This window comes from Hibiscus syriacus, unplaced genomic scaffold (assembly GCF_006381635.1).
Source record: "Hibiscus syriacus cultivar Baekdansim isolate YM2019G1 unplaced genomic scaffold, ASM638163v2 tig00110339_pilon, whole genome shotgun sequence".
NCBI classification, from domain to species: domain Eukaryota; kingdom Viridiplantae; phylum Streptophyta; class Magnoliopsida; order Malvales; family Malvaceae; genus Hibiscus; species Hibiscus syriacus.
In genome coordinates this window covers 929215-954543 of record NW_024062692.1, presented here as the reverse complement: position 1 = coordinate 954543, position 25329 = coordinate 929215, and the positions used below count along the sequence as shown (strand labels likewise).

Below are 25329 nucleotides of genomic sequence, written 5' to 3'. Positions count from 1 at the left end.
CAACCCTTGAATTGTTTATTGAATCCGGAAAAGGTGTTCATCATGAGCTGATCGTGGAATCAGATTCGCAAGTTGCAGTGTCATGGGTTACTAAGCCGTCATTGAGACCATGGATATTTTGGAATTTCTTCACAAGCTTTGATAGCCTTTAATTCAAAATGTAAATAAAGGAAACACAAGATCTACCGTTAAAGAAGAAGAGGAAGAAAAGGCAGTTTGGCTGCACAATTTGAATCTGTAAAAGACTAAATTTCTATTATTAAAATATTTTAGTAATTTATTTAATTATTCAAAAAAATAACAAATATTTAATTTTGAATCATATACTTTTAAATATATTACGTAAATATAATAAGAGAGAACGAAAACTAAACTCAATTGATGATTTATTATTATTTACATTTTCATAAATCTTTATCAACCTACCATTAATAGTATAATCACCAAAGCCGAGCTTATAGAAAACAAATTAAAGTCGAATAGAACTACGTGTGAAATTGCTGAAAAAGTGCTACTTACGGACAAACATGAAAAATGAGAATTTGCGTTAATATTGAAATCTGAGAATATTTACAAAATATTCACACTGAGAAATCAACAAATTTACTGGTCTTTCTTTCTTGATCATAATTAGATGAGTCATTGGAGTCTATCGAGTCATCATAGCGACAATGCGGTGCTGAAGTCCAACTTTGAGGCCTGACTCTCCATTGAAACTTAATGTCTTCTGCTACTTTTTTGGCGTCGGCGTCGAAGGCAGCACCCAGCAAACCACGCCTTGTAAACCCTACTGCCTATAACCCATCTTCTCCTTTCCACCCATTGGGAAATGGTTGCCTTGGCAGCCCATCCTTCTCCGAAAACAAATCTGCTCCCTGCACATTCACCTCATCAAAATAAAATACCAACAATGTTTCCTCCAAATACACGTGTTAAGATCATTTACCTTCAGCCATTTTGGTACATTGCTTTTGAAACCAGTGGCAAGAATGATGGCATCGAACCTCTCCTTTCTTCCGTCTACAAACGGATCAGCCCCAAGGGACGTTATCCGTTTTATTACCCGGAAAAACCTAACACGTTATATAAACACTAATTTAGTTTAATTAACAACACTTTATAGAATGCAAGATTTGTATAGACAAAAGTTTTGCATTGAACCCTAATATTTCCACTCTTGATCTTGGCTATCGTCCCAACATCCAAAACAGGTGTCTTGTCGGATATGCTCTAAGTTCCAGGGGACTGATTTTGGGACGATGGAAGCCGGATTTTTCTGTGTCTCCGAGCCACATACGGGACATCAGAAGCAAAAACCATTCCACGAATCGAACGGGGAACCACTTGAGCATTTGTACCAGTAATCAAAATGTTGATATTCCTAGCATTTCACGAGGCAAGACGTGCATCTACCACAATGCATCGAGAATGTCGATTAAAAAAGGGGTAAACAAGAGATGATTATGAGAAGAAAGAAAAAAAGAAACAATGCTTACCGAGTCTCTAACGACAAGTAATGTGCGGGAATTAAAGTTGGCAAAATTCAACGCAACCTCCATGCCTGAATTCCCACAGCCAACCACCAAAACATCTTTTCCTCCATACGATCTTCCATTTCTATAGGAGCTTGAGTGAATCATAGTCCCGCCAAAATCACGCATTCCTTCGATAAACGGCACCACTCATCAGCATTCTCTCCAATGGCCACAATAAGCCACTGTGACACATACTCAATCTGTTCTTGTTTCGGCCCCGAGGTCGTGACTCGCCAAGCCTCATGTCGATGATCAAATTTGTACTTACTACAACCTTATTAAAAATTGGTTCTAAACCAAAATGATTGAGGTAGGACTCAAAATAATCCAAGAATTGGTTTTTGGTTGGGTAAGTTGGGAAATGACACTAAAGCAAAACAGGTTTTTAGCGGTGTTTTTCAGTCTGTGCGGCATTTTTAAGCGCTAAAAACCTTTGTGGCGCAAAAACAAACGTTACAAAAAGTGTCGCTGAAACAAATGCCGCAAAAGGTAGCGAAATTTTTCATTCACAATGCTAAATGTAATGGTATTTAGCGGCGTTTTTTACAACGTCGCTAAAGGTTATGATATTTAGCGGCGTTATTCCAAATGTCGCTATTTATGTTTTCTTTTGTGGTGTTTTGTCCCAAAAATGCCGCTAAACGTTCTGACATATAGTGACAATTTTCCCAAAATGCCGCTAAATGTTATGTCAAATAGTGGTGTTTGTGAATGTAAAGCGCCGCTATTGACTACGTATATAGTGGCGTTTTCTATATAAACTCCGCAAAAGATCTAATGGCGTTTTTTATACAAACGCCGCAAATTAAGACTACTTTTCAAATTTTGTTTTCTACTCTTTTGTTACCCAAATAAACTTGACATCCATAACAAGAAACTTTAAATCCATAACAAGAAACTTGAAATCCATAATAATAAATTAAAGTTTACATTAACGTAAAATATAATGTAGTTCAACATTGTTAACTACAATAAACAATAATAACACCTAAAATGGTGGACTCTGAGCTTAATTTTATCGTTGATTTTGAAAGTCTTCACATTTTTTTAATATGTTGTTTCTCTCTCTGCTTCCACAGGGATAACCATGTGAGCCCCACATCTGGATGCTGGATGATGAGGAGGTGGTCCCCGCATGGGATAGGGTGGACCAAGCGGGACAATATGATTCGAGTAATGTGGTGGAAAGGCCATGATTGGTTTATGTGGATAACAACTCCTCTACATGTGATCTCTCTGCGGCCAGCTTCGATCATCCTACTTGGGCAAGATGTGTCTTCTATGCATTCTATATTTCTGCTTCACAAACAACAGGCGAATCATTTTCGCAAGAGGAAAAGGTTTAATATCCTAAACAACTAACTGTGCTGAGAAAAAGAAAACTGCATAGGCACTCTAAAATGGTTTTCCAAAGAATTATCATACTGACATAAAGTTCATCAAACAGGATTCAGTTATTTAATATCCTAAACAAATGAACTAAATCATATAGTAACCATAAACATTTATTTGTGTCATGAATTTTATCATGAGAAACAGTTTTCCTAGTCGAACAGTACTTTGTGTGATGAGAAAATTAAAGGTTATCAGTGGCAGACATCAAATCTAAGAAAAGTTAGAGCTCTTTTGGGAATAGCGTAGCATAAATATGACATCATCTCTTAAAGCTTCACCAATAGGTAAACAGAAGGAGCCGAAGAGACGAATACATGCATGCACATCCACGATATAAATATTTAACAATCCACTAAAATACATGGAAGGTAAACTTAAAGTTGCTTGCCAGCATAGAAACTGGTGTGAATGCAGTATACCTCATTTGGAGCCTAATGACCTCAGCTTGAGTTTCATCAATGACACGGGTGTAGCTCTTACCAGCTGAGACCGTTTCAGCAAGAGGGAGTTTTGCATGTCTTTTTTCCTGGTAAGGTGGAAACTGAATGTGATACGAGTTCAAAGAGCTGTTCACCAGTAGGTTCACACTGAAATGAAGCAACATGTTTCTGCCCAGACTCAGATAAGATAGTTTCTGCTTATTATTACAGAACACATCTGGTTGAGTTTTACTAAACAGGACAAAGAGGTTTCCCTTCTTTTCATTCGGTAAGTTCTTAACTTCAACAACATCCAAAAAGACCTGAAAAAAAGCATTGAACATAATGAGGAAGAGCCCGTTAAAACAGGAAAGCAGCACCAGTAACCTTGGTCGAGGCTAAATAAAGGCAAAACAAGTTGAAAATAAGAAACATTTACAAGCAAAAGGACAACAATAGGAAATAAAATGAAACCGGCTAATGAAAAAGATCTTGTACTTAATGAAATGCTAGAGGAAAAAGTTTCTATAAACTACCTCTACAGCCCTCATCTCAAGAAGCTTAATAATTTTCAGAAACTCGTCTGCAGCATCTACTTCCTTAGGTAAAATGTCAGGCACGCAAGTAATGGTTGTGATAGGAGATGGAGAATTCCCTCTATACATGGCCCCTGCCTTCCAGTATCTTGTGCCAAATGTATCTGTTGGGGAAAACGGGTTATTTCCCACACGAACGTAGTTTTAAAATTGACCTAAAATGTCAAGATTAAGACCACCAAATGTTGCACAGCGGATAAACCTGTCAAACTATTGATATTAAACACAATGGAAAAGAACCGAATAAAAAACAATAAAGGAGAGAACACACCAAATTTACGAGGTTCGACGAGAATATCGTCTACTCCTCGAGCACCACACCGGATGATAACTTCACTATATCGCCAATATTACAACAAATGGAATTCTTTAGAATTCCCAAAGTGGGAGAATGAAGAATACGAGAGGAAGAGAGAACTTGTTTTTGGGATGATTTCTAATGAAAATACTTATGCCTATTTATAGTTGAGTTTCAAGAACAATATGTTCAAAGTTTGGCCACCTACCAAAGAATTTTCCAATGTGTACAAGTTAGCCACCAAATATGAAATTCACATGTTCAAAGTTTGGCCACCAACCAAGATGAAATTTCCAATAAGTTGGCCACCAACCAAGATGAAATTTCCAACTTGTCAACTTAATTTCTAGACAAATCTAACAAATCTCCACCTTGGCTTGAAATTACCAAGCCTACTCAACTTCTTCAACCCCCCAAATTTGTAGTGCCTCTAATTGCGCTCACAAGCGCCACACACCCGAAGGTGTTCATACTTTCAGGATGTTAATCAAGTTCAAACAATGATTGAACTTGATTACTGTTACCACCTTGGTCATCATATCTGCAGGATTTTCTGATGTCGCAATTTTCTGAAGTAGAATCTTTCCTTCTTCAAAGATCTCCCGCACAAAGTGATACCTCACGTCGATATGCTTAGTCCTTGAATGGTAGACTTGATTTTTCGCTAAGTGAATAGCGCTCTGACTGTCACAATAGAGACTAATGTGACTTTGAACAACTCCCAAGTCTTCCATCAACCCGTTAAGCCAAATTGATTCCTTTACATCCTCTGAAACTGCCATGTATTCTGCCTCTGTAGTAGACAAGGCCACCGTAGATTGCAATGTAGACTTCCAACTTACTGGGGCTTTAGCAAGAGTAAATAAATACCCAGTAGTTGATCGACGCTTATCCAAATCACCAGCATAATCGAAATCAGCATATCCAACCATACACTGACCAAGTTCTTCATCCTGTTCAAAAACTAAACCAACATCCACGGTTTGTTGGAGATACCGTAGAATCCATTTCACAGCTTGTCAATATCCTTCTCCAGGATCATACATGTACCTGCTCACAACTCCAACTGCTTGTGAAATGTCAGGACGCGTACACACCATTGCATACATCAAGCTCCCAACTGCATTAGCATATGGAACTTTTGCCATATACACTCGTTCTTCGTTAGTTTTAGGAGATAATTGAGAACTAAGTTTCAAATGAGAAGCCAATGGGATACTTACATGTTTGGTATTTTCATTCATGCCAAAACATAGTAATACCTTTCTCAGATACTGCTTCTGTATTAAACAAAGCTTCCCTCTATATCTATCTCTGCTTATCTCCATACCAAGAATCTTCTTGGCCTCACCTAGATCTTTCATCTCAAACTCTTGATTCAACTGAGCCTTTAATTTGTCTATCTCCTTTTGACTCTTCGAAGCGATCAACATATCGTCAACGTACAAGAGAAGATAAATGAAAGATCCATATTTGAGCTTTTGCAAATACACACAATGATCATATTTGCTTCTAGTATACTTTTGCCTCATTATAAAGCTATCAAATCGTTTGTACCACTGCCTCGGAGATTGCTTCAATCCATATAGCGATTTATTCAGCTTACAAACCCATTTCTCATAACCACCATCTTTGTATCCTTCTGGCTATGTCATATAGATCTCCTCTTCTAAATCACCGTGCAAGAAAGCCGTCTTTACATCAAGTTGAGCTAGCTCCAAATTCAATTGTGCTACCAAGGCCAACAATATTCTAATGGAGGAATGCTTCACAACAGGGGAAAATACTTCATTGTAGTCGATTCCCTCCTTTTGAGCGTAGCCTTTAGCTATCAACCGTGCCTTGTAGCGAACATCTTTCTTGTTATGAGATCCATCTTTCTTTACAAATACCCACTTGCATCCAACGGCTCTTTTACCTTTCGGTAATTGTGCCAGTTTCCAAGTGTCATTCTTTTGGAGAGATTGCATTTCTTTATCCATGGCACTTTTCCACTTATCACTTTCCAAGCTTTGTATTGCTTCTTGGTAAGTGATAGGGATATCATCATCAACAACTGGAAGAGCATAGGCCACCATATCAACAAATCGAGCAGGTCTACGAATTTCTCTCCTTGGCCTTGTAACTGCAAGTGTTTCTGGTGTCTCCAATGGTTCTTGGGTTTGAACCTCTTCATCTTCTGATTCTTCTATTGGAGTTGAAGGATCAGCTGCATCAACTTCTGGGATCATCATCTGCTGAAACTCCACCTGTTTTGGAGTATGCTCCACCTGCTGCGGAGTACTACTTGTCTGGACAGCTTCACTTGTTACATTCTTTACTAGGGAAGATTCATCAAAGGTAACATCTCTGCTATAAATTATCTTCTTGGTGTCTAAACACCAAAGGCGGAATCCCTTCACTCCATGGGTGATTCCCATAAAGAGAGCCTTCTTTACTCTCGATCAAGCTTGGATTCCTTCACATGATAATAAGCAGTGGATCCAAATACATGTAAGGAATCATAATCAGTAGCAGGTTTTCCAGACCGTACCTCCAATGGTGTTTTTCCTCCTATCGCTGATGACGGCAGACGATTAATGAGATGGCCAGCATATGTCACAGCCTCAGCCCAAAATGCCTTGCCTAACCCAACATTAGACAACATACATCGAACTTTCTCCAATAGTGTTCGATTCATACGCTCTGCCACCATATTCTGTTGTGGTGTATGTCTAACAGTGAAGTGTCGAACAATACCATACTCATGGCAAACGTCAAAGAATGGGTCACTTTTTATATTCCTCTCCATTGTCCGTCCTAAGACGTTTGATATTTCTACAAGTCTAGTTCTCGATCATATTTTTCCATTTCAGGAAAATTTGAAGCACTTCATCTTTAGACTTCATCGGATACACCCAAACTCTTTTTGGAAAAGTCATCTACAAAAGTTACAAAATAATGGTTTCCTCCCAAAGACGATGTCTTTGAAGGACCCCATACATCTGAGTGAATATAATCTACAATACCTTTTGTATTATGTATAGTGGTGCCAAACTTAACTCTCTTCTACTTTCCCAGAACACAATGCTCGCAAAAGTTCAATTTGCAAGCCTTTGCACCTTTCAACAATCCTTTCTTTGCCAGAATTTGCAAGGATTTCTCTCCAGCATGTCCCAACCGCATATGCCACAACTGGGTTGCGTCCAAATCATCACCTCCGGAAGCTGCTGCAACTGCTCCAATAATTGTACTACCTTGGTAGTAATACAAATTATTTTTCCTGATGCCCTTCATCATCACAAGTGCGCCATATGTAACTTTTAAAACTCCATCTCTCATAGTGACTACTGAGCCTTTGGATTCTAAGCCTCCCAACGAGATGAGATTTTTCTTCAAACTGGGCACGTATCGGATATCCGTCAGAACTCTGGTTGATCCATCTTGATTCTTCAATCGAATTGAACATATCCCAACAGTTTTACAGGCATTGTCATTGCCCATATAAACAACTCCTGCATTTAGTTCCACTAAATCGGAGAACCACTCCCGATTAGGGGACATATAATAGCTGCAACCCGAATCTAATATTCACTCATCGGAATGGAATGTTGTTGATGAAGCAACCAATGATATGTCAGAGTCATGTGCATCATGCTCTGCAACACATGCATCTGGAGCAGCTTTTCCTTTCTTCTTCAGCTTCGGACAATCTTTCTTCCAATGGCCTTTCTCATGACAAAAGGCACATTCATCTTTTCCCAGTCTGGACTTCGACTTTGATCTCCCTCTCCACTTTGGCTTTTGACTTTTCGAGCGACCTCTTGCCACCATGGCCTCTGCTGCTTCGTACTTGCTCTCCTTCTTGGTTTTCTTCCTGAGTTCATAACTATACAAAGCAGCAGTTACATCTTTAAGGGTAACATTATCCTTACCATGAAGTAACGTTGTCTCAAGGTGCTCAAATTCATCTGGAAGAGATGACAACAACATCAAAGCCAAATCTTCATCTTTGAAGGTTTCATCCATGCCCAATAAGTCTTCCACTAGCTCATTGAACGCAGTGATGTGTTCATTCATACTGGTGCCTGATTGATAATCAAATCTGAACAATCTTTTCTTTATGTGGAGACGATTCTGAGAGCTTTTCTTCAGGAATTTTTCCTCCACAGCTTTCTACATCTTACTTGTAGAAGTCTCGTTCTTGTAGCCATACTTCTGGTCCCTGGAAAGACAAGATCGAATCGTGCTGCACGCCAAATGATTGATTCTTCCCCATTCTTTCTCCTCCATATATTCAGGCTTTTCTTCCTCAATGGCGATGTCTAGACCTTGTTAGAATAAAGCGTCTAACAGCTCGCCTTGCCACATGCCAAAATGACCGGATCCATCGAACAACTCCACCGAGAAATTTGTATTTGACATCACCCTCCTCACCGGTCCAGATGAAGAGCTTGATGTCTCAACTGATCCGTATTTTGGCATTTTAATTCTAACGAACAATATTCAATATCACGAACGGTATCCTTTCAGCAATGGAACCACCAGGATAACCTCAACCGAAGCTCTGATGCCAATTGTTGGGGAAAACGGGTTATTTCTCACACGAACGTAGTTTTAAAATTGACCTAAAATGTCAAGATTAAAACCACCAAAGGTTGCACAGCGGATAAACCTGTCAAACTATTGAATATTGAAACACAATGGAAAAGAACCGAATAAAAAACAATAAAGGAGAGAACACACCAAATTTACGAGGTTCGACGAGAATATCGTCTACTCCTCGGGCACCACACCGGATGATAACTTCACTATATCGCCAATATTACAACAAATGGAATTCTTTAGAATTCCCAAAGTGGGAGAATGAAGAATACAAGAGGAAGAGAGAACTTGTTTTTGGGATGCTATCTAATGGAAATACTTAGGCCTATTTATAGTTGAGTTTCAAGAACAATATGTTCAAAGTTTGGCCACCTACTAAAGAATCTTCCAATGTGTACAAGTTAGCCACCAAATATGAAATTCACATGTTCAAAGTTTGGCCACCAACCAAGATGAAATTTCCAATAAATTGGCCACCAACCAAGATGAAATTTCCAACTTGTCAACTTAATTTCTAAACAAATCTAACAGTATCCTCCCACTGTTTAGTAGTTCCTGAAAACCCAACATCAAGCTTCTTCCCTTTAGTTCGATCCGATTCAGTATCATCATGCTCCAATATCTTGCCAAGTGTTTTGTTCAAATCTATGCAGTAAGAGACAGGATGCAACTGGTGGGTGTGCCAGATAAGGTCGATGTCATAAGTTGGAACGCAAAAGCGTTTAATGGACTTCTCTCGATTCCTGTTGATCAAATGAAGGAAACCCTTATATCTAGCTACAGCTTCTTGAACAAATATATCATTATTCATACGCTCTTTGGATACCTGGAGTAGAAGACGAGTCCAGGAAGATACAAGAAAAATTGGAAGATGGCAAATTTCAAAATCTATATCAGAAATTTGAGTGACAAAACTGTGATTTATTACGTGAAGAAATTTCCTAATTAAATAATTATCCTCAAAGGAACCAGGTTGCCTTAGCATTGCATAAAGTTTTCAACCTGACAATCAACTTGGTGAGAGAAAACTGCATTGCATAAATCTAGTTTTTGACATTTCAGTCCCCAATTAGCAGACTAATTAATCTAATATTTCCTTCCTTCAAAAGTATGAGATGAATGCTACAAAAATCACACATTCAAAAAGCTCAAATGATAATTCTCAGAATTACCTGATAAAAGAAAGGACTCTGCTTTTTTACAGCTGAAATTAGATCATATTCGGTGTGTTTTTTGAGTCCTGAAATCGTTTCAGCGGCATTTTCAGATGATGCTCTAGTGAAATCGAAGTCATTAGGTTCATCCGGATAAAATATGTTCCAAATTTCTTCCGTTTTCCTTTTACACGTGCCTTGAAGAGAATATACAACACTAGAGTTGTCAAGGGTCATTCCATAAAGTTCCTCACAGCCAGAATTGTAACGAAACTGATTAAAAAGATAAAGAAATCCAGCTTAAAATATCAAAACAAACAAGCAAAAAAGAAGCAAAATTTCTTATATTAAGCTTATAGAGATACGGGATTAAGCTTATAAAGTTCAGCACCAAATTTCACATGAATTGGATTAAAAGAACTTAGAAATGTAAAATCTAGGTTAAAAAAATAATAGAATACCGTAATCACATCATAACAACAAAAAAGGGGAAATTACACTTCGATGATGGAGAAGAAAGGGAAAGCTTGCCGCCGAATACTAACGATTTTGGCTGCGAAGGGGAATCAAAAGAAGAAGATGTAAACGGCTGGAATGGAAAAATAGGTGAAGGAAAAAAATAAAAAAGGGTCAAAGGGGTGTGGGACTTAGAAATTGTAAACTTGCGGTATTTGTAAATGCAAACGCCACTAATGTATTGATAAATTGCGGCGTTTACAAAAAATGCCACTAAAGTATGAGTCTTTAGCGGCGTTTGTATAGAAACGCCACTAACATACGAGTCTTTAGCACCATTTATATAGAAACGCCACTAAATTACGAGTCTATAGCAGGGTTTGTATAAAAACACCACTAAAGTATGAGTCTATAGAGGCGTATGCTACTAAAGGAGTCACTAAAGTACGAGTCTATAGCGGCGTTTGTATAAAAACGCCGCTAAAAATACCGCTATAAACCCATTTTGCAGTAGTGTGACATGGGAATCCCATAAGAGGTAGCTCACAAAATTACTTTGGGAGATGAAGGTGAAGACTATCATAGGTTTTTAGCTTCTACAAGGAAGCTATGCAATCAGCACCGATTATAATAGGACATGTCACCCACAAACAATTTGCTGACTTTGTCATTGTTTTCTTGTTGAAGACTCAATTTTTGCTTCAAGTTGATAGTGCTGGAGCAAGAACAGTAGAACACGAAATATATGGTGGGGGAAAATGGATAAGTGATGCGTAAAAATCGGTTTTGGTGGATGATGACATGGGTTTCCATCTTATCTAGCTACATCGAATATAGAGGAGAGAGAAAATGTTTCAACAAATTCCTGGAGTTTTGGTGGAAGGAATTGAAAGAGTCTATGATAATATTTTGAAATATTTGTTTCTGTTTTGTTTAACTAAACTCAAGCTACTCGAAAACTAAAGTAATATTTCAAAGTTCATCTTATTTTGATTTGAATTTTTAAAAAATATATGTTATCTGTTTTGATGTTTATATTTATCAAATATTTAAAGTTTATCTTTTTTTTTATTAGATTTGATGGAATTTATTTTTTTAAAAGAAAACTCGATTTAACATAAAAAATTAAAGTCTCATCAAAATAATTTCTTAATTGTGTCCTATTGATGATGATGATTGATCCATTCTTAATATTTGTATTAGAAAAACACACAGAAAACAACTGACAGGAAAGTAAACCAAGTTAATTAGCAGTCACGTGACGTAAACCTACCAGACTATCTTAATGACATTTTCCTCAGGAAACCACAAAAAACTTCATGTTGCTACTCATTATTCTTCTAATCATTTATAGTTTTCTATCTCTACACCTCTCTGGTTTTCTTTTCCTTTTCTCTTTATTTCTGTTGATTCTGATCAAATAGTTAATGGCAAGGTCAAGAAATAAGAACATACAAGCCAAGCAGGTGGCTATGTCTTCCTCTTTTCTTTTCTTTTTGAACAAACATCAGCTTGACTTGGAAGTGCAAAAACAAGGTAACTTGACAAGCAATTAAATGTTTTCAATGTTTTATTCCTAGGACTGAAGTTCATTTGAGGTCTTTGTGCCATTTACAAATGAGATTTGGTGCTGTCTCTAAACTTTCTACAAACTTAAAACATTTGAAAAAAACGTATGAATTGAGCATGTGACGTCGGTCAGGATAGCGATTATCCTGCAGGCTAGTTCCAACAGATGATTCACAAGAGAAAATTCGCCCAAAGCAAGAGAAAAAATATCTCTAGAGTTTAACGGAATACTATAAAATCAAACAATGCGAAAATCAATTCACAAGCCGGACTGTTATAGCCAAAAATCGTCTTTATCCGAATTTTACCAAAAATAGCAAAATCTTAAAAATCACTCTAAATTGAAATTTGAAATAAATTAAGCAATCTGCAAAAAATCCGGCCCAAATCGGATTTAAAATGACTTTTTAATTGACAAACGAAATATTATCATAAATAGTAAAAAATAAATAAAACTAGTGATTCGGAGGGAAAACGACATAATTTGATGTCGAAAAAAGGCACATGGAGCCATGCTCAATGTGGGCAGCGTGCCCGTCAAAAGGGGCTTTCCGAATTGGGGTTTTATGCACAATTCTGATACCCATAGCTAAAGTTATGGTCAAAAGACTGAAACGCACTCAAAACGGTCCCAATGAGGAACATATCACAATCAACTCCCTCCTTTGCGCTGATCTGCCAACTCATAGTATCTCAGTGCCATCAAGGTGCAATCTGACAGCTCAACATCATCTGTCTCGGATCCCCTACATCAGCATGTTACGTGAATACGTTGTTTGATTCGTATATTTCTAGTTCAGGAAATCCGAATTTGATCATGTACAAGGTTGACTTGGAAGAAAAAGGAAAAGTGGGAAATGAGGTATCTGTAATCTGATACTTTCTCCTACTTTATTAGTTACATGCAATGAACTACTATTAAATTTTAATGCAGGAAGGTGAGCTATATGCCAAAGAAAATGGCTTGACATTCCTCGAAACATCAGCGAAGACTGCACATAACGTCAACGGACTCTTTTATGAAATCGGTAATACCGTTTTTAATATACTGTTTACCTCCTTATGCGATGCTATGAGTAGATCATTACGTCTCGCCCTTTTTTCTTACACGCACATTATATCCCGAAGCAAAGAGATTGGTGAAAGCTGCTCCTTCTAGGCCGACCAGAATGAGATTGCATAGCAGGCCTCGACAAAGTGGAAGAATGCTCTTTTGTTGCTCCTCGTGATATGAAAGTTTAGCTATATACTCTCACGTAGTTTGTGTTATCGAACATGGTTTAGACCAGCCATGCTTGAGGTTTTCTCAATTAATAATTGAAAATTTGATTTGCAGTTCATTGAAAGATTAACCTCATGAATATATGCAGTATGTACAGTGTTCAAACATCAGATCTTCATTTTCAGGTTCAAATGCATTCATGTTGTGTAATAGATATTCAATGTAATGAGTTTGTTAATTGTAACTATGGGGATGTATGCCCAATGTAGCCTGTAAATTAATGATCTCTGTGTAATAGATCTTTATCTGCCTTACCATTAATAGTATAATCACCGAAGCCGAGCTTAAAGAAAAAAAATTAAAGTTGAATAGAATTAGGTGTGAAATTGGTGAAAAAGTGTTACTTATGGACAAACACGAAAAATGAGAATTTGCGTTAATATTAAAAACTTTGAATATTTACAATATATTCACACTGAGAAATCAACAAATTTATTGGTCTTTCTCTCTTAATCATAATTAGATGAGTCATAAGAGTCTCATCAAATCATCATAGCGACAGTGCAGTGCTGAAGTCCATCAACTTTGAGGCCGCAGCTCTCCATTGAAACTCAATGTCTTCTGCTACTTTTTTGGCGTCGAATGCAGCACCCAGCAAACCACGCCTCGTAAACCCTACTGCGTATAACCTATCTTCTCCTTTCCACCCATTAGGGAATGGCTGCTTTGGCATCCCATCCTTCTCCGAAAATAAATCTGCTCCCTGCACATTCACCTCATCAAAATAAAATACCAACAATGTTTCCTCCAAATATACGTGTTAAAGTCATTTACCTTCAACCATTTTGGTACATTGCTTTTGAAACCAGTGGCAAGAATGATGGCATCGAACTTCTCCTTTCTTCCGTCTACAAACTCAGCCCCAAGGGACGTTATCCGTTTTATTCCTGGATAAACCTAACACATATATGAACACTAATTTTGTTCAATTAACAACACATTATAGAATGCAAGATTTGTATAGACAAGTTTTGCATTGAACCCTAATATTTCCCCTCTTGATCTTGGCTATCGTCCCAACATCCAAAACAGGTGTCTTGCCAGATATGCTTTTTAGTTCGAGGGGACCGATTTTGGGACGACGGAAGCCGAATTTTTCTGTGTCTCCAAGCACCAAACGCGACATCATAAGCAAAAACCAATCCACGAATCGAACGGGGAACCACTTGAGCATCTGTACCAGCAATCCAAATGTTGATATTCCTAGCATTTCACGAGGCAAAACGTGCACCTGCCACAATGTCATCAAGGATGTCGATTAAAAAAAAGGGTAAACAAGAGATGATTACGAGAAGAAAGAGAGAAAGAAACAATGCTTACTGAGTCTCTAACGACAAGTGATGTGCGGGTATTAAAGTTGGCAAGATCCAAAGCAACCTCCATGCCTGAATTCCCACAGCCAACCACCAAAACATCCTTTCCTTCATATGATCTTCCATTTCTGTAGGAGCTTGAGTGAATCATAGTCCCACCAAAATCACGCATTCCTTCGATAAACGGCACCACTTCATCAGCATTCTCTCCATTGGCCACAATAAGCCACTGTGACACATACTCAAGCGAGCTGTTCTTGTTTTAGCCCCGAGGTCATGACTCGCCAAGCCCCATGTCGATGATCAAATTCTGCACTTACTACAACCTTATTAAATACTGGTTCTAACCCAAAATGATTCTGGTAGGACTCTAAATAATCCAAGAATTGGTTTTTGGTTGGGTAAGTTGGGAAATGGCTTGGGAACCCCATAAGAGGTAGCTCACAAAATTGTTTTGGGAGATGAAGGTGAAGACGATCATAGGTTTTTAGCTTCCACAAGGAAGCTATGCAATCAGCCCTCTCGAGGATTAAGCTAGGGATACCTTTTTGTTTGAGACAAGCAGCAGTGGCTAAACCTGAAGGGCCAGCGCCGATTATAATAGGACATGTCACCCACAAACAACTTGCTAACTTTGTCATTGTTTTCTTGTTAAAGATTAAGTTTCTGCTTCAAGTTGATAGCGTTGGTACAAAAACAACAAAACACGAAATATATGGTGGGGAAAAATGGACAAGTGATGCGTAAAAATTGGTTTTTGAATGTAGAACGAAGATTAGGGGACGATGACATGGGTTTTCATCTTATCTACATCAGATATAGTGGAGAGAGAAAATATTTTTACAAATTCCTGAATTTTTGGTGGAAAAAATTGAAAGAGTCTATGATAATATTTTAAAGAATTTGTTTCCGTTTTATTTAACTAAACTCAGGTAATATTTCAAAGTTTATATTATTTTGATTTTGATTTTTTAATTTTATTTAACTAAACTCAGGTAATATTTCAAAGTTTATCTTATTTTGATTTGGATTTTTTAAAGAAAATATATGTTTTCTGTTTTGATATTTAATAGCCTGTTCATGAAGCTTTGGTGAGGCAAGTGGAACTGCTTGCATGCATAAACAGTGAAGAAGAAGCCAAATTACTAGTATATGTCATTTTATTGGTTTTTCCTATAGTTTATTACCCAGAATTTCTGTTTTTATGTCTGGTTTCAGAAAAAGAACTCAACCTCCATTTCGAGCCAATAATTGTTTAACATATAACTGTATTTAAGAAATATGCCAAACTCCTTGGCTTAAAGGGGCTGGGAATTGAATATTTTACAAAGCAAAACAATATTAGTTAGCCATTCATCTGTGGGCCGAAATCTCGACATTTAAGTTCAACTTAACCAGCGTAATGGGTTCTGCAGCCACACAAAACAAGAAAATTAGACGTCAGATAACCCTATATTTATATACATATATATGAAGTGTGAATGATTTGATGTTTGATAACATACAAACTTCCTCTTCTTCTTCTTCTTATACTTGTCAATGTAGGTTTGGAGCTCCTGCTGTTTATCAATGGTTGTCTCAAGTGCCTGCATGTAAGCAAGAAAGGAAACAAACGATTAAGATTCAGACACAGTGACGAATTCATGTTCTTAGTTGCAGATAACCAATGTACCTTCTTAGTAGCAGATAGCTCTTCTTCCAGGGTGCTGACCCTGCTTAAAGCAGCATTCAACATCTCCTTCTTTTCAGGTGGCAATGTTGCCGGTTTCTCGATGAGTACGGTCACCTTCTCTTCCAATTCGGCCATGCGTTTCATCATGGCAACCACGTCAGCGTCGTTGATAGGTGGTGCTTGTTGAGCTGCAGGGCCCTTGATCATCGAGTCATCGTAGTAAACTTGACCGCCATAGAAAAGAGATTCGGTTATTCTCCTAGGTATGATGCTGCGGGACAGGCGAACCAGGGCGATGATCCCCATAATGATGGCCACTATTCCTCCGAAAATGTTGGTTCCCATTCCTTGTGTAGCCATCCTAACATCCTTTGTCTGGTAACAATCTGAAATTTTGGGGACAAATGAATGGTGTCATCGGTATATTCGTAAAACTCGAGAAACGTATCCAAATGGCGAATGCAAGTACCTTTGGACATGGAAAATCCATCATCTTTCATTGAGTTAGTCCAGTAAGGGTCTTCCAATGGAACGAAATGAGCCTCTCTCTTGATAGGAGTCTGCAGCATATAAAAACATGTGGTTATGTTGCCATATGAGAGCTGCAGTATGAGATATCCTGTTTGATTATTTCCAGGCTTACTTCAGGAAAAGAATCTGCATGGCATTCGGCGCTATTCGTGTCGGTCTTTGCATTGAAAGGGAAGCTATGTTTCTGCTCTGCATCTGATATTTTCATCCTTGTACACTTTGCTTGACCGTTTTCAACCTTCTACGCTCATAAAAATGTAGTACTCAGGTTCATTATTCCAAGTATAATATTAGATAGATACTCGTCGAAAATCGATCAAGCTTTTGGAGACTACCTTCAATATATTGGGATCGTTCCATGGACCCTTGTCGGAAGTCATGCAACCGCCTTTGTCAGCACAGTTACAAGTACCCCCCAAGAACTCTGGCAATTGACTGAAGAACATCACAAGAAATAGATATTTTTTAGTTCTAGAAAGTTTAAAATGCATGGCACATTGTAATCTTGTCAACTGATGAGAAAAATGTTAAAAAAAAACTCACTCTGCATCAATTACTTCAAGCAATTTGCTCTGGTACTTGTTACCCAAAACCTAGTGAAAATTTTGTTTAGCAACATTATAGTACCAGAAATCAAATTTAGTGTCAGGTAATAATGGTGAATCAATACTTACATTGATCTTTGCAGCAGTCTTCGGGTCAAGGAACGATTTAACCGTGTTCCATAACAGCCTAAACCCGGAGCCAGCATTGATGATAAACATGCGGTTCAAAGTCTGCAATGTTGGAACCATTCAATTAGCTTTATTTTGGTGCAAGAAATAGACAGAGAATCTGCAGGCATGTAAAACTGAGCTTGTGGAGTAATGAGTATCGAGTACCTCGGGATAATTGTCACCGTCAATCTTCTGAAGGCTCTGAAGGAGCTCCCTTGCAGACTTGTTGAAGCTTGAAAGCCCCTGAAAGTTTATATATGTTGTAGGTGTTAGAACTGCAACGAAGCGAAACTATAAGCAGCAAATCGGACATACCACTCCTTCCACATCCAATATGGTTGTGCTCTGGTTAATTTGCTTCTTTGCTGCAACGGATGCAGCAGGAAACTTAATAGCAAAGGTCTTCTCAAACTCCTTTACATGGTACTTCAAATATCGGTCGATTGTTGTAACTCTAATCAGCTTGTTAACATTCACTTGACCAAGCCTTTCGATATAAACAGGTCGTCCATCCTTGTCCACCCCATGATATCCTTGTGGATAATACTTGATCACTTCACTGTATTCCTTGAAATCAAAGTCCTTAACAAAGAAACCCCAAGAAGAAAAGTTCAGACACAGTTCATAAGTTTGCACCATCTATACATATATATGGAAACAGATGTATATACCTCCATGATTGTGTCGGCCCCGAATTCCTTCCTCCATTGGAGCATATCAACCCACATTTGCTTTGCTTTATCAACATCAAATTTCCTAGCCCTAAGAAACCTGTATCATCAGAATGATCAAATCATGAGTCAACTGGCCTAATCTTTCATTCAAAGCTAACTAATGAAATGGAACGATTGCGACCTCAACATCATATGATGATCATCATGTTTAGCAGGCAATAATTCATCTAAGATGAGTGCTTGGCGGAACGCATCCACTGCTTGCAGCTCTTCAGAATCAAGGCCATCCTCTATGTTCACAACCGACATCACTCTACTATGTCTCCTGCCTTTCTTCCTAAATGAATGTTTAAACTTGCTTGAGGCACTCATTGCCTTTTTCTTAAGAGACGCAAGCTTTGTTCTCTTGTCATCTTCCGAGTTCTCCAAATCAAACGTTCCAGACTCTGCGAAAACGGAGATAAAAAAGCACCATCAAACCATAACAAGAAACCAGCATTGAAAAGAACTATCGTACCATGTACTGAATTACAAAACACTCACCGCCTATTCGAACTTGTCGTTCCACAGGTTGAGACAATGTACCAGCCATGATTACAGTTTCGTTGAGCTCAAAGTGCAGCAGGTTTAGCTTGTAGCACTCAAACAAAGATGTTCAATATGAATGCTCTTCTGCCTAACTAGGTTTTTACACCTAGAATCCAATCCGAACATCTGCAAATAAGCCAATGAAAAATCATTGGAAATAACATATGATAATGGGATTAAACTGATAACATATGATAAGAATGAAGAGAAAAAATATTATACCATATGATAGGAGTCTGAGACTAAGGCTAATAGAGAAGAGGGATAGGTTTATATAACAAGAGAATTGGATTGACATTGTCAAATATAGTTCTTTCTGAACATATATTTCTTTTTTCAGGTTTACTATTATTGACAATGTCTTAAAAGAACCTTAAGCAGTTGTTTTAGGGTTTGGCGATATGCATGCAACTCCATTCAAAATCCTTTGACGGTCTTGTGTCTTAAATTAACTCACCAACGGTTTTCACCCTTTTCTCGACAACAGATCGGATACAGAAATTTATGTAAGATAATATTAAATTTTAGCGATACGAAATTTAAGGAATGCGAGATTATATTAAAAATTTTCCATTAATGAAAATCATGTCATATCAAACATGTATATTTTACACAATATAAGATCTTTTCCCTTCACTAATCTCTCTAAAAGCTATAGTCAACAAACGCAGATTAGTGCATTTTTTCCATCATCAAGCGGCTACTCACCATCTTTCTCACTCTCCATCTCTTCCCCCAAACCCTAAACCACCCATTTACCAAACTCTCCATTTTGCCCTTCAAAACTTCCAAAAATCTCTTCAAGCACCATTCCTTCTCCTTCATAGCTGTCCTCTCTGAAAACCCTGCTAAAACCCTCAACACTGCTTCACCAAATCCACAGATGGGTTTTGTCGTAACAGGTTTTCGTCCGGGCACGAAATATTTACTTGACTGGAAAAGTGATGTGAATAAATGGTTTTGAAAATAATTTGGGAGTCGCCATCGGCCTTTTGGGTCAGGTAGGTCGAATACCTAAAAAATATCTTTTAAAAGAGTTTTTAAGAAAACATCAATTAAAAGATAAACTGATCTGCGTTTTAACCAAAAATTCGTTCTTTTTAATAATAAAAAGGGATTCGTGGTCGGTTACGTTTAGGGAATGATTAGCACCCCTACAACGCCCAAAATTGGTACTTTTTAATTATAAATTGTCTCTGTTATTAAAAATTAAAAATTAAAAATATATTTAATTTATAATCCTATTATTTCAAAATTATATAAAAAAATATTTATTTATTTAAAAAAATCAGAAAAGGACTTCTAGGTGCCTTAAGACAGCTCTTTTATTTGATATTAATAAATATTAATTTAAATAAATTAAATAATATTTTTTATTAATATTTAATTTTAAAATACCAGAATAGGACATCCAGTTGTATTAAGACTGCCCTATTCTTCGATATTGAAAAATAAAAAATAATTTATTGAAAAATATAAATTATTATTTATTATTATATATATATTTATGACTACATAATAATAATAAAAATATTTAAATATATAAAAAAGTAAAATTAAAACAATAAGAATACAATTAGAATTATATATTTAAAAGCAGTAAAATAAATGAAAATATTTAAAATTAATGACTAAATTATAGTAAAATTGAAATTAAATACCTAATTCATAATTAATCAAAATTATAGGGATTAAACATGCTATTTCCTTATTTATTAATTTAGTGACTAAAATAAAATTATATAAAATTCGGATATTAGATTAAAATAAATTAAAACATACTATTCAGATTAAAATATTAATTATTAAAATTAACGGACTAAATCTGTTATTTACCCTAAATATATTATTTTAATACAAAGGACTAAAATAAATAAAAAATAAATTTAAAGAACCAAATTAAAAGGATTATAAATTGATTTAGTGACTAAAATGTAAAGTTTACAAATTAGGATGACTGCGGAAAGGATTTAACCTTTATTTAATTACACAAATAGCCCTCCCCGAAACGGCGTCGTTCGGGAAGGGCTATTTAAAGCTCAAATCAGCTGGCCCGAAGGGCCAGCATTCATTTCATTTTTTTATTCTCTCTCTAACTGAGAGAGAAATGAAATGCTCTCCCCTCTCTCTAGCTTCCCTCATCGGAGGGAAGCCGGTCACCGGGCGGCAGCCGTCTGCCGCCGTGACTCTCACCGCCGGCCACCGTATCCGGTGGCCGGAAAAAATTATTTTTACACCACCATGTAGATCGGACCGTCCTAATGACGATTCCGATGCTCTTTTCTCCTAAACAGTTCCTGATCGGAGCAAATCTAAGAAAGTACCTTCGATTTTCGAAGGTTTCGGTGACATTTGAAGAGGTCCGGTGGTCGGGGCTTCCTCGGTAAGCTTCTCTCCCTTTTTTTTTGTTTGCTGGTTGTTGTGTTGTTGCTCTCCGTTTTTGTATCTTTGCTCTCGGTTTTGTCTCTCTGTGGCCTGTGGGTTTTTTTTTCTTTGCAGATGGGGTGATGGCTTTATAGCCATCACCGGTGTGACCATCGGACCGGGTAAAAGAGTGGAGTCTGGTGAGTCACCGGACTCCCAGTGGTGACTCACCCTAGGGCCATAACGTGGACGGCTGGCGTTGGAACTTCTGGAGCCTTCTGTTGGGGCGAGGCAGCGGCTGGAGCGACGTGGAGCGGCGACTGCTGGCGTAGTCCCTAGGGTATCATAACCCTAGGGTTTCCTGCTGGAGGTTCTTGGACCGTTGGATCATGCCAGATCCAACGGTGGATGGATGAGACGGCTGAGGCTTAGATACAAACCCTAAACGGGTTTAGGGTTGCACATTTGGGTTAACTGGGCCACTGTATTTGGGTTAACTGGTTGGGCCAGACTTGGCCCGTTTGTAATAATAAAATAATAATAACAACAATAATAATAATAATAATAATAATAGTAGTAAATGGAGGAAAAAAATAGTATCTTCAGCTGCCCCTCTTTGCTCATTCTTGTGTTAACAAGAATAGAGTAAAGATGAAAAGATAATAATATTTTTTTATCCATTTGAATTCACTTGACTATGATGGAGATGTTGAATAAATTCTTCTCTTTTTTCAGATGAGTTCTTCTTATTATGAACTTTCCGCTGGGGATGATGCTAATATATCTCCTTCTGTGATAAAATTATGTAAAAGGTTGAACAAGCTCTTCTTATTTTGAACTTCTTCTTCTTCAGATGAGTTCTTCTCATTATGAACTTTCTCTGGAAAAGCTGATCCATCAAGTGATGGATTTGAGCAAAAGGTTGAACAAATTCTTCTCATTATGAACTTCTTCTTCCTTCTTCAGATGACGAGTTCTTCTCATTATGAACTTTCTCTGGAAATGTCAATCCATCAAATGATGAATTTAAATAAAAGGTTGAACAAATTCTTCTCATTATGAACTTCTTCTTCCTTCTTCAGATGACGAGTTCTTCTCATTATGAACTCGACCTGGCAATGTTAATCCATCAAATGATGAATTTAAACAAAAGGTTGAACAAATTCTTCTCATTATGAACTTCTTCTTCCTTCTTCAGATGATGAGTTCTTCTCATTATGAACTCGACCTGACAATGTCAATCCATCAAATGATAGATTTGAATCTTTGCTAAAATCTTTGAAATTCCTGTTAAAAATTCAACATGGATGAAAATGAATGAAAATGCACCTATTTTCGCAAACACCTAAATATGATGCATGAATGTTAAGTTATTTGATTTCAGATTGGTGAACTGAGTATTTCTTCAGTTGTAGAAACCCAATAGATCTTTCTTCTTCAAATCAAAGAATCTATCATCTTTGACAAATGTAGATGTAGATATGATTTCACAAAACCTCTTGAGAATAAAACTCAATAGTATAGGCTCTTGAAAAGCTTGCATTCATGCAACATGTTGATTCTGATAACAACTCATCTGATTATGAAGTGATCTTTCAAGATGATTTCGCAGATATCGATAGTTTTTTTGATACTGAGAAAATCTTGAATTCTGATTCTGATGAGGAGAGTAAACTGTTATACTTGAAAAGAAATGGGATTCTCAGATGCTATGTCTTCAATAGTCATAGAGATATAATCCTGATTCATCAATTGTAGAGTTGACAAATTTTATATGTGCTACTCAAATGGCTAAGGCTGCTGACGCACTTCTTCCGGTAAAAGGTAGGAAGCCATTATGCAATGATCCCAATTACAAGAAAAGGCGAAACTTGGGCTATGATTTTTTTGGGAAAGAAATAAGTAGAAGAAGCTTGAAAAGAAGCTTCTTAATGAAGACGATCATGCAGTTCATCTTTTAATTCCAATGATTGGTTCTGTGGTTCCTACCAAACCAGATCAGATAACTCAAAGAACATTTCCAGAAGATGCTATTGGGTCTTCTTATTTCTACTATGAGCACATTCATCTTTCAAATCCAATGATTGGTTTTTGTGGTTCATACCAAACCAGATTAGATAACTCAAAGAACACTTCCAGAAAATGCTATGAGCACATTCATATTCCAAATCCAATTATTGGGTTTTGTGGTTCATACCAAACCAGATTAGATAACTCAAAGAACACTTCCAGAAGATGCTATGAGCACATTCATTTTTCAAATTCAATGATTGGTTTTTAGGGTTCATACCAAACCAGATTAGATAACTCAAAGAACACTTCCAGAAGATGCTATGAGCACATTCATCTTCCAAATTCAATGATTGGTTTTTAGGGTTCATGTTAAACCAGATCAGATAACTCAAAGAACACTTCCAGAAGATGCTATGAGCACATTTATTTTTCAAATTCAATGATTGGTTTTTAGGGTTCATACCAAACCAGATCAGATAACTCAAAGAACACTTCCAGAAGATGCTATGAGCACATTCATTTTTCAAATTCAATGATTGGTTTTTAGGGTTCATACCAAACCAGATCAAATGACTCAAAGAACACTTCCAGAAGATGCTATTGAGTCTACGACACTTGTTCTACTTGAATCTGATGAGGTGGAAATACTTCTAGGTTTCCCTAAAACCATATACAAGGATCTGTATAGAAACATGTTCCATGGTGGTATCAATGTCCTGTTTCTTTTCTCTGGGATCAATGATGCAGAGGTTGCCTTTTACTGTCTTGGCATACTTTTGAAAACAGATGTGCAAGAACTGAATGATGATCGGTTGGAGCAATTGATGAGTAGTTTTAATGGACTCAACCTTGTTGTTGGTGGCATCCATTGTAACAACCTTACTGGAAGAAATAAACATCATTCATGGGCTTAAAGATTTTTGTTGGTGCATTTACTTGCAATGATTGCTACAACAAACTGTCTATTCTACTGCTCCAATATATTCCACTCTTTTCGAATCATGGAACGGTTTAGTTGACAGTAAAACTTGTCATCTTCAACTTTTGGAATACTGTAACCAATGCTACCCTATATAACCAGAGTGCAAATAATGACTTGTTCATGGCTTTATGATGATGATGATTTGCTTACTTTGTATTCCATGCCTTTAAAAGTATTAACATAAAGTGATATTCAGAAATCTTTAACTTATTTCAAAATTATGTTAATCCATAAAAGAATAAATTGAATTTTCAAAAATAAATTAAATCTCAAATAAATTGAACTTGAAATAGATAGAATTGTATTCAAAGTTATGGCAAGCATAAGAATGATAAAAATTCAAATGACTCAACAAATTATTAGCATAAGTATTTCTAAATTAATCAAATTGACACAATTTAGAGTAATGATGTAAGCTTTTGTCTGGAAGATCTCAAACGTTGTCAAAATGCTTGTAGATGTGAAGTTTCTCCTAAACTGTCAAAATATTAAGAGAGTTCAATTGCCAGATGCCTAATATCAACATGCATTTGAGCCGCCCTTTCAGGTTTTCAACTCAAATCCTCCCTTTAGTTACAAGATGCCCTTTGCGGGTTTTCATCTTGACCCCTTTTTTTTCTTTTTCTTTTTTCTTTTTTTTTCAAGCATAATATTTCTTGACAGAATCCGAGTTTATTGGATTTTTCAGAAATTTTCCATCCATTTCTGCCAAGATCAACGCTCCTCCGGAAAAGGCATTTTTCACAACGTATGGCCCTTCCCAATTAGGCATCCATTTCCCACGGAAATCTTTATGTATAGGCAAGATCTTTTTTAGTACTATATCACCTTCTTGGAATTCTCTTGGATGTACTTTCTTGTCATGAGACTTCATCATCCGTTTCTGATACATCTGTCCATGGCAAATAGCTTTCAATCTTTTCTCCTCAATAAGGTTCAATTGATCAAATCTAGCTTGGGTCCATTCGGATTCATCTAATTTTTTTTCTCTCAGCATTCGAAATGATGGAATCTCAACTTCAATTGGTAAGACTGCTTCCATCCCCTAGACTAAAGAAAAAGGTGTTGCCCCAGTAGATGTTCGAACAGTAGTTCGGTATGCATATAAAGCAAAAGGTAACTTCTCGTGCCAATCTTTGTAAGTTTCAGTGGTCTTTGTAATGATTCTCTTGATGTTCTTATTTGCCA

The 25329-nt window shown here is 37.0% G+C and overlaps 3 protein-coding genes and 2 pseudogenes across 3 annotated transcripts; 1 reads left to right on the top strand and 4 right to left on the bottom strand.

The window, feature by feature from the left end:
* Window positions 1–581: 581 nt before the first annotated feature.
* Window positions 582–11108, bottom strand: LOC120120545 (annotated as a pseudogene).
* LOC120120526 (glycine-rich domain-containing protein 1-like) lies at window positions 3256–10776 on the bottom strand. Its single transcript, XM_039140159.1, has 6 exons — window positions 10761–10776; window positions 10347–10417; window positions 10000–10254; window positions 9362–9653; window positions 3886–4049; window positions 3256–3672 (listed from the first exon to the last, which is right to left on the bottom strand). The coding sequence occupies exons 1-6, from the start codon at window positions 10774–10776 to the stop codon at window positions 3283–3285; spliced, it is 1188 nt and encodes a 395-aa protein (XP_038996090.1). The 3' UTR covers window positions 3256–3282.
* A 756-nt stretch (window positions 11109–11864) lies between the features above and the next one.
* On the top strand, window positions 11865–13252 carry LOC120120544 (ras-related protein Rab5-like). The gene is made up of 4 exons (XM_039140167.1): window positions 11865–11973; window positions 12807–12868; window positions 12941–13034; window positions 13135–13252. The coding sequence occupies exons 1-4, from the start codon at window positions 11865–11867 to the stop codon at window positions 13233–13235; spliced, it is 366 nt and encodes a 121-aa protein (XP_038996098.1). The 3' UTR covers window positions 13236–13252.
* Window positions 13253–13778: 526 nt separating this feature from the next.
* Window positions 13779–15277, bottom strand: LOC120120543 (annotated as a pseudogene).
* Window positions 15278–15814: 537 nt separating this feature from the next.
* Window positions 15815–18903, bottom strand: LOC120120457 (phosphatidylinositol/phosphatidylcholine transfer protein SFH3-like). Its single transcript, XM_039140089.1, has 13 exons — window positions 18741–18903; window positions 18376–18640; window positions 18192–18291; window positions 17836–18102; window positions 17686–17763; window positions 17479–17580; window positions 17348–17397; window positions 17140–17239; window positions 16917–17045; window positions 16743–16833; window positions 16274–16659; window positions 16107–16187; window positions 15815–16010 (listed from the first exon to the last, which is right to left on the bottom strand). Exons 1-13 carry the CDS (start codon window positions 18784–18786, stop codon window positions 15987–15989), a joined length of 1719 nt encoding a protein of 572 aa, XP_038996020.1. The 5' UTR covers window positions 18787–18903; the 3' UTR covers window positions 15815–15986.
* Window positions 18904–25329: the final 6426 nt, after the last annotated feature.

What these genes read in the sequence shown, in the direction of transcription:
- LOC120120544 (XM_039140167.1), top strand. Translation starts at nt 11,865, where the DNA reads ATGGCAAGGTCAAGAAATAAGAACATACAAGCCAAGCAGGTGGCTATG. An exon ending in CTTGGAAGTGCAAAAACAAG is followed by an intron (nt 11,974 to 12,806) that starts GTAACTTGACAA and finishes TTTCTAGTTCAG; the next exon opens with GAAATCCGAATTTGATCATG. An exon ending in CGGACTCTTTTATGAAATCG is followed by an intron (nt 13,035 to 13,134) that starts GTAATACCGTTT and finishes TATATCCCGAAG; the next exon opens with CAAAGAGATTGGTGAAAGCT.
- LOC120120457 (XM_039140089.1), bottom strand. Translation starts at nt 18,786, where the DNA reads ATGGCTGGTACATTGTCTCAACCTGTGGAACGACAAGTTCGAATAG. An exon ending in TATTGGATGTGGAAGGAGTG is followed by an intron (nt 17,764 to 17,835) that starts GTATGTCCGATT and finishes ATAAACTTTCAG; the next exon opens with GGGCTTTCAAGCTTCAACAA. An exon ending in ACGATCCCAATATATTGAAG is followed by an intron (nt 17,046 to 17,139) that starts GTAGTCTCCAAA and finishes TTATGAGCGTAG; the next exon opens with AAGGTTGAAAACGGTCAAGC.
- LOC120120526 (XM_039140159.1), bottom strand. An exon ending in AACTTTATAAGCTTAATCCC is followed by an intron (nt 10,255 to 10,346) that starts GTATCTCTATAA and finishes CTTTTTAATCAG; the next exon opens with TTTCGTTACAATTCTGGCTG. An exon ending in AGAGTCCTTTCTTTTATCAG is followed by an intron (nt 9,654 to 9,999) that starts GTAATTCTGAGA and finishes CTTCTACTCCAG; the next exon opens with GTATCCAAAGAGCGTATGAA.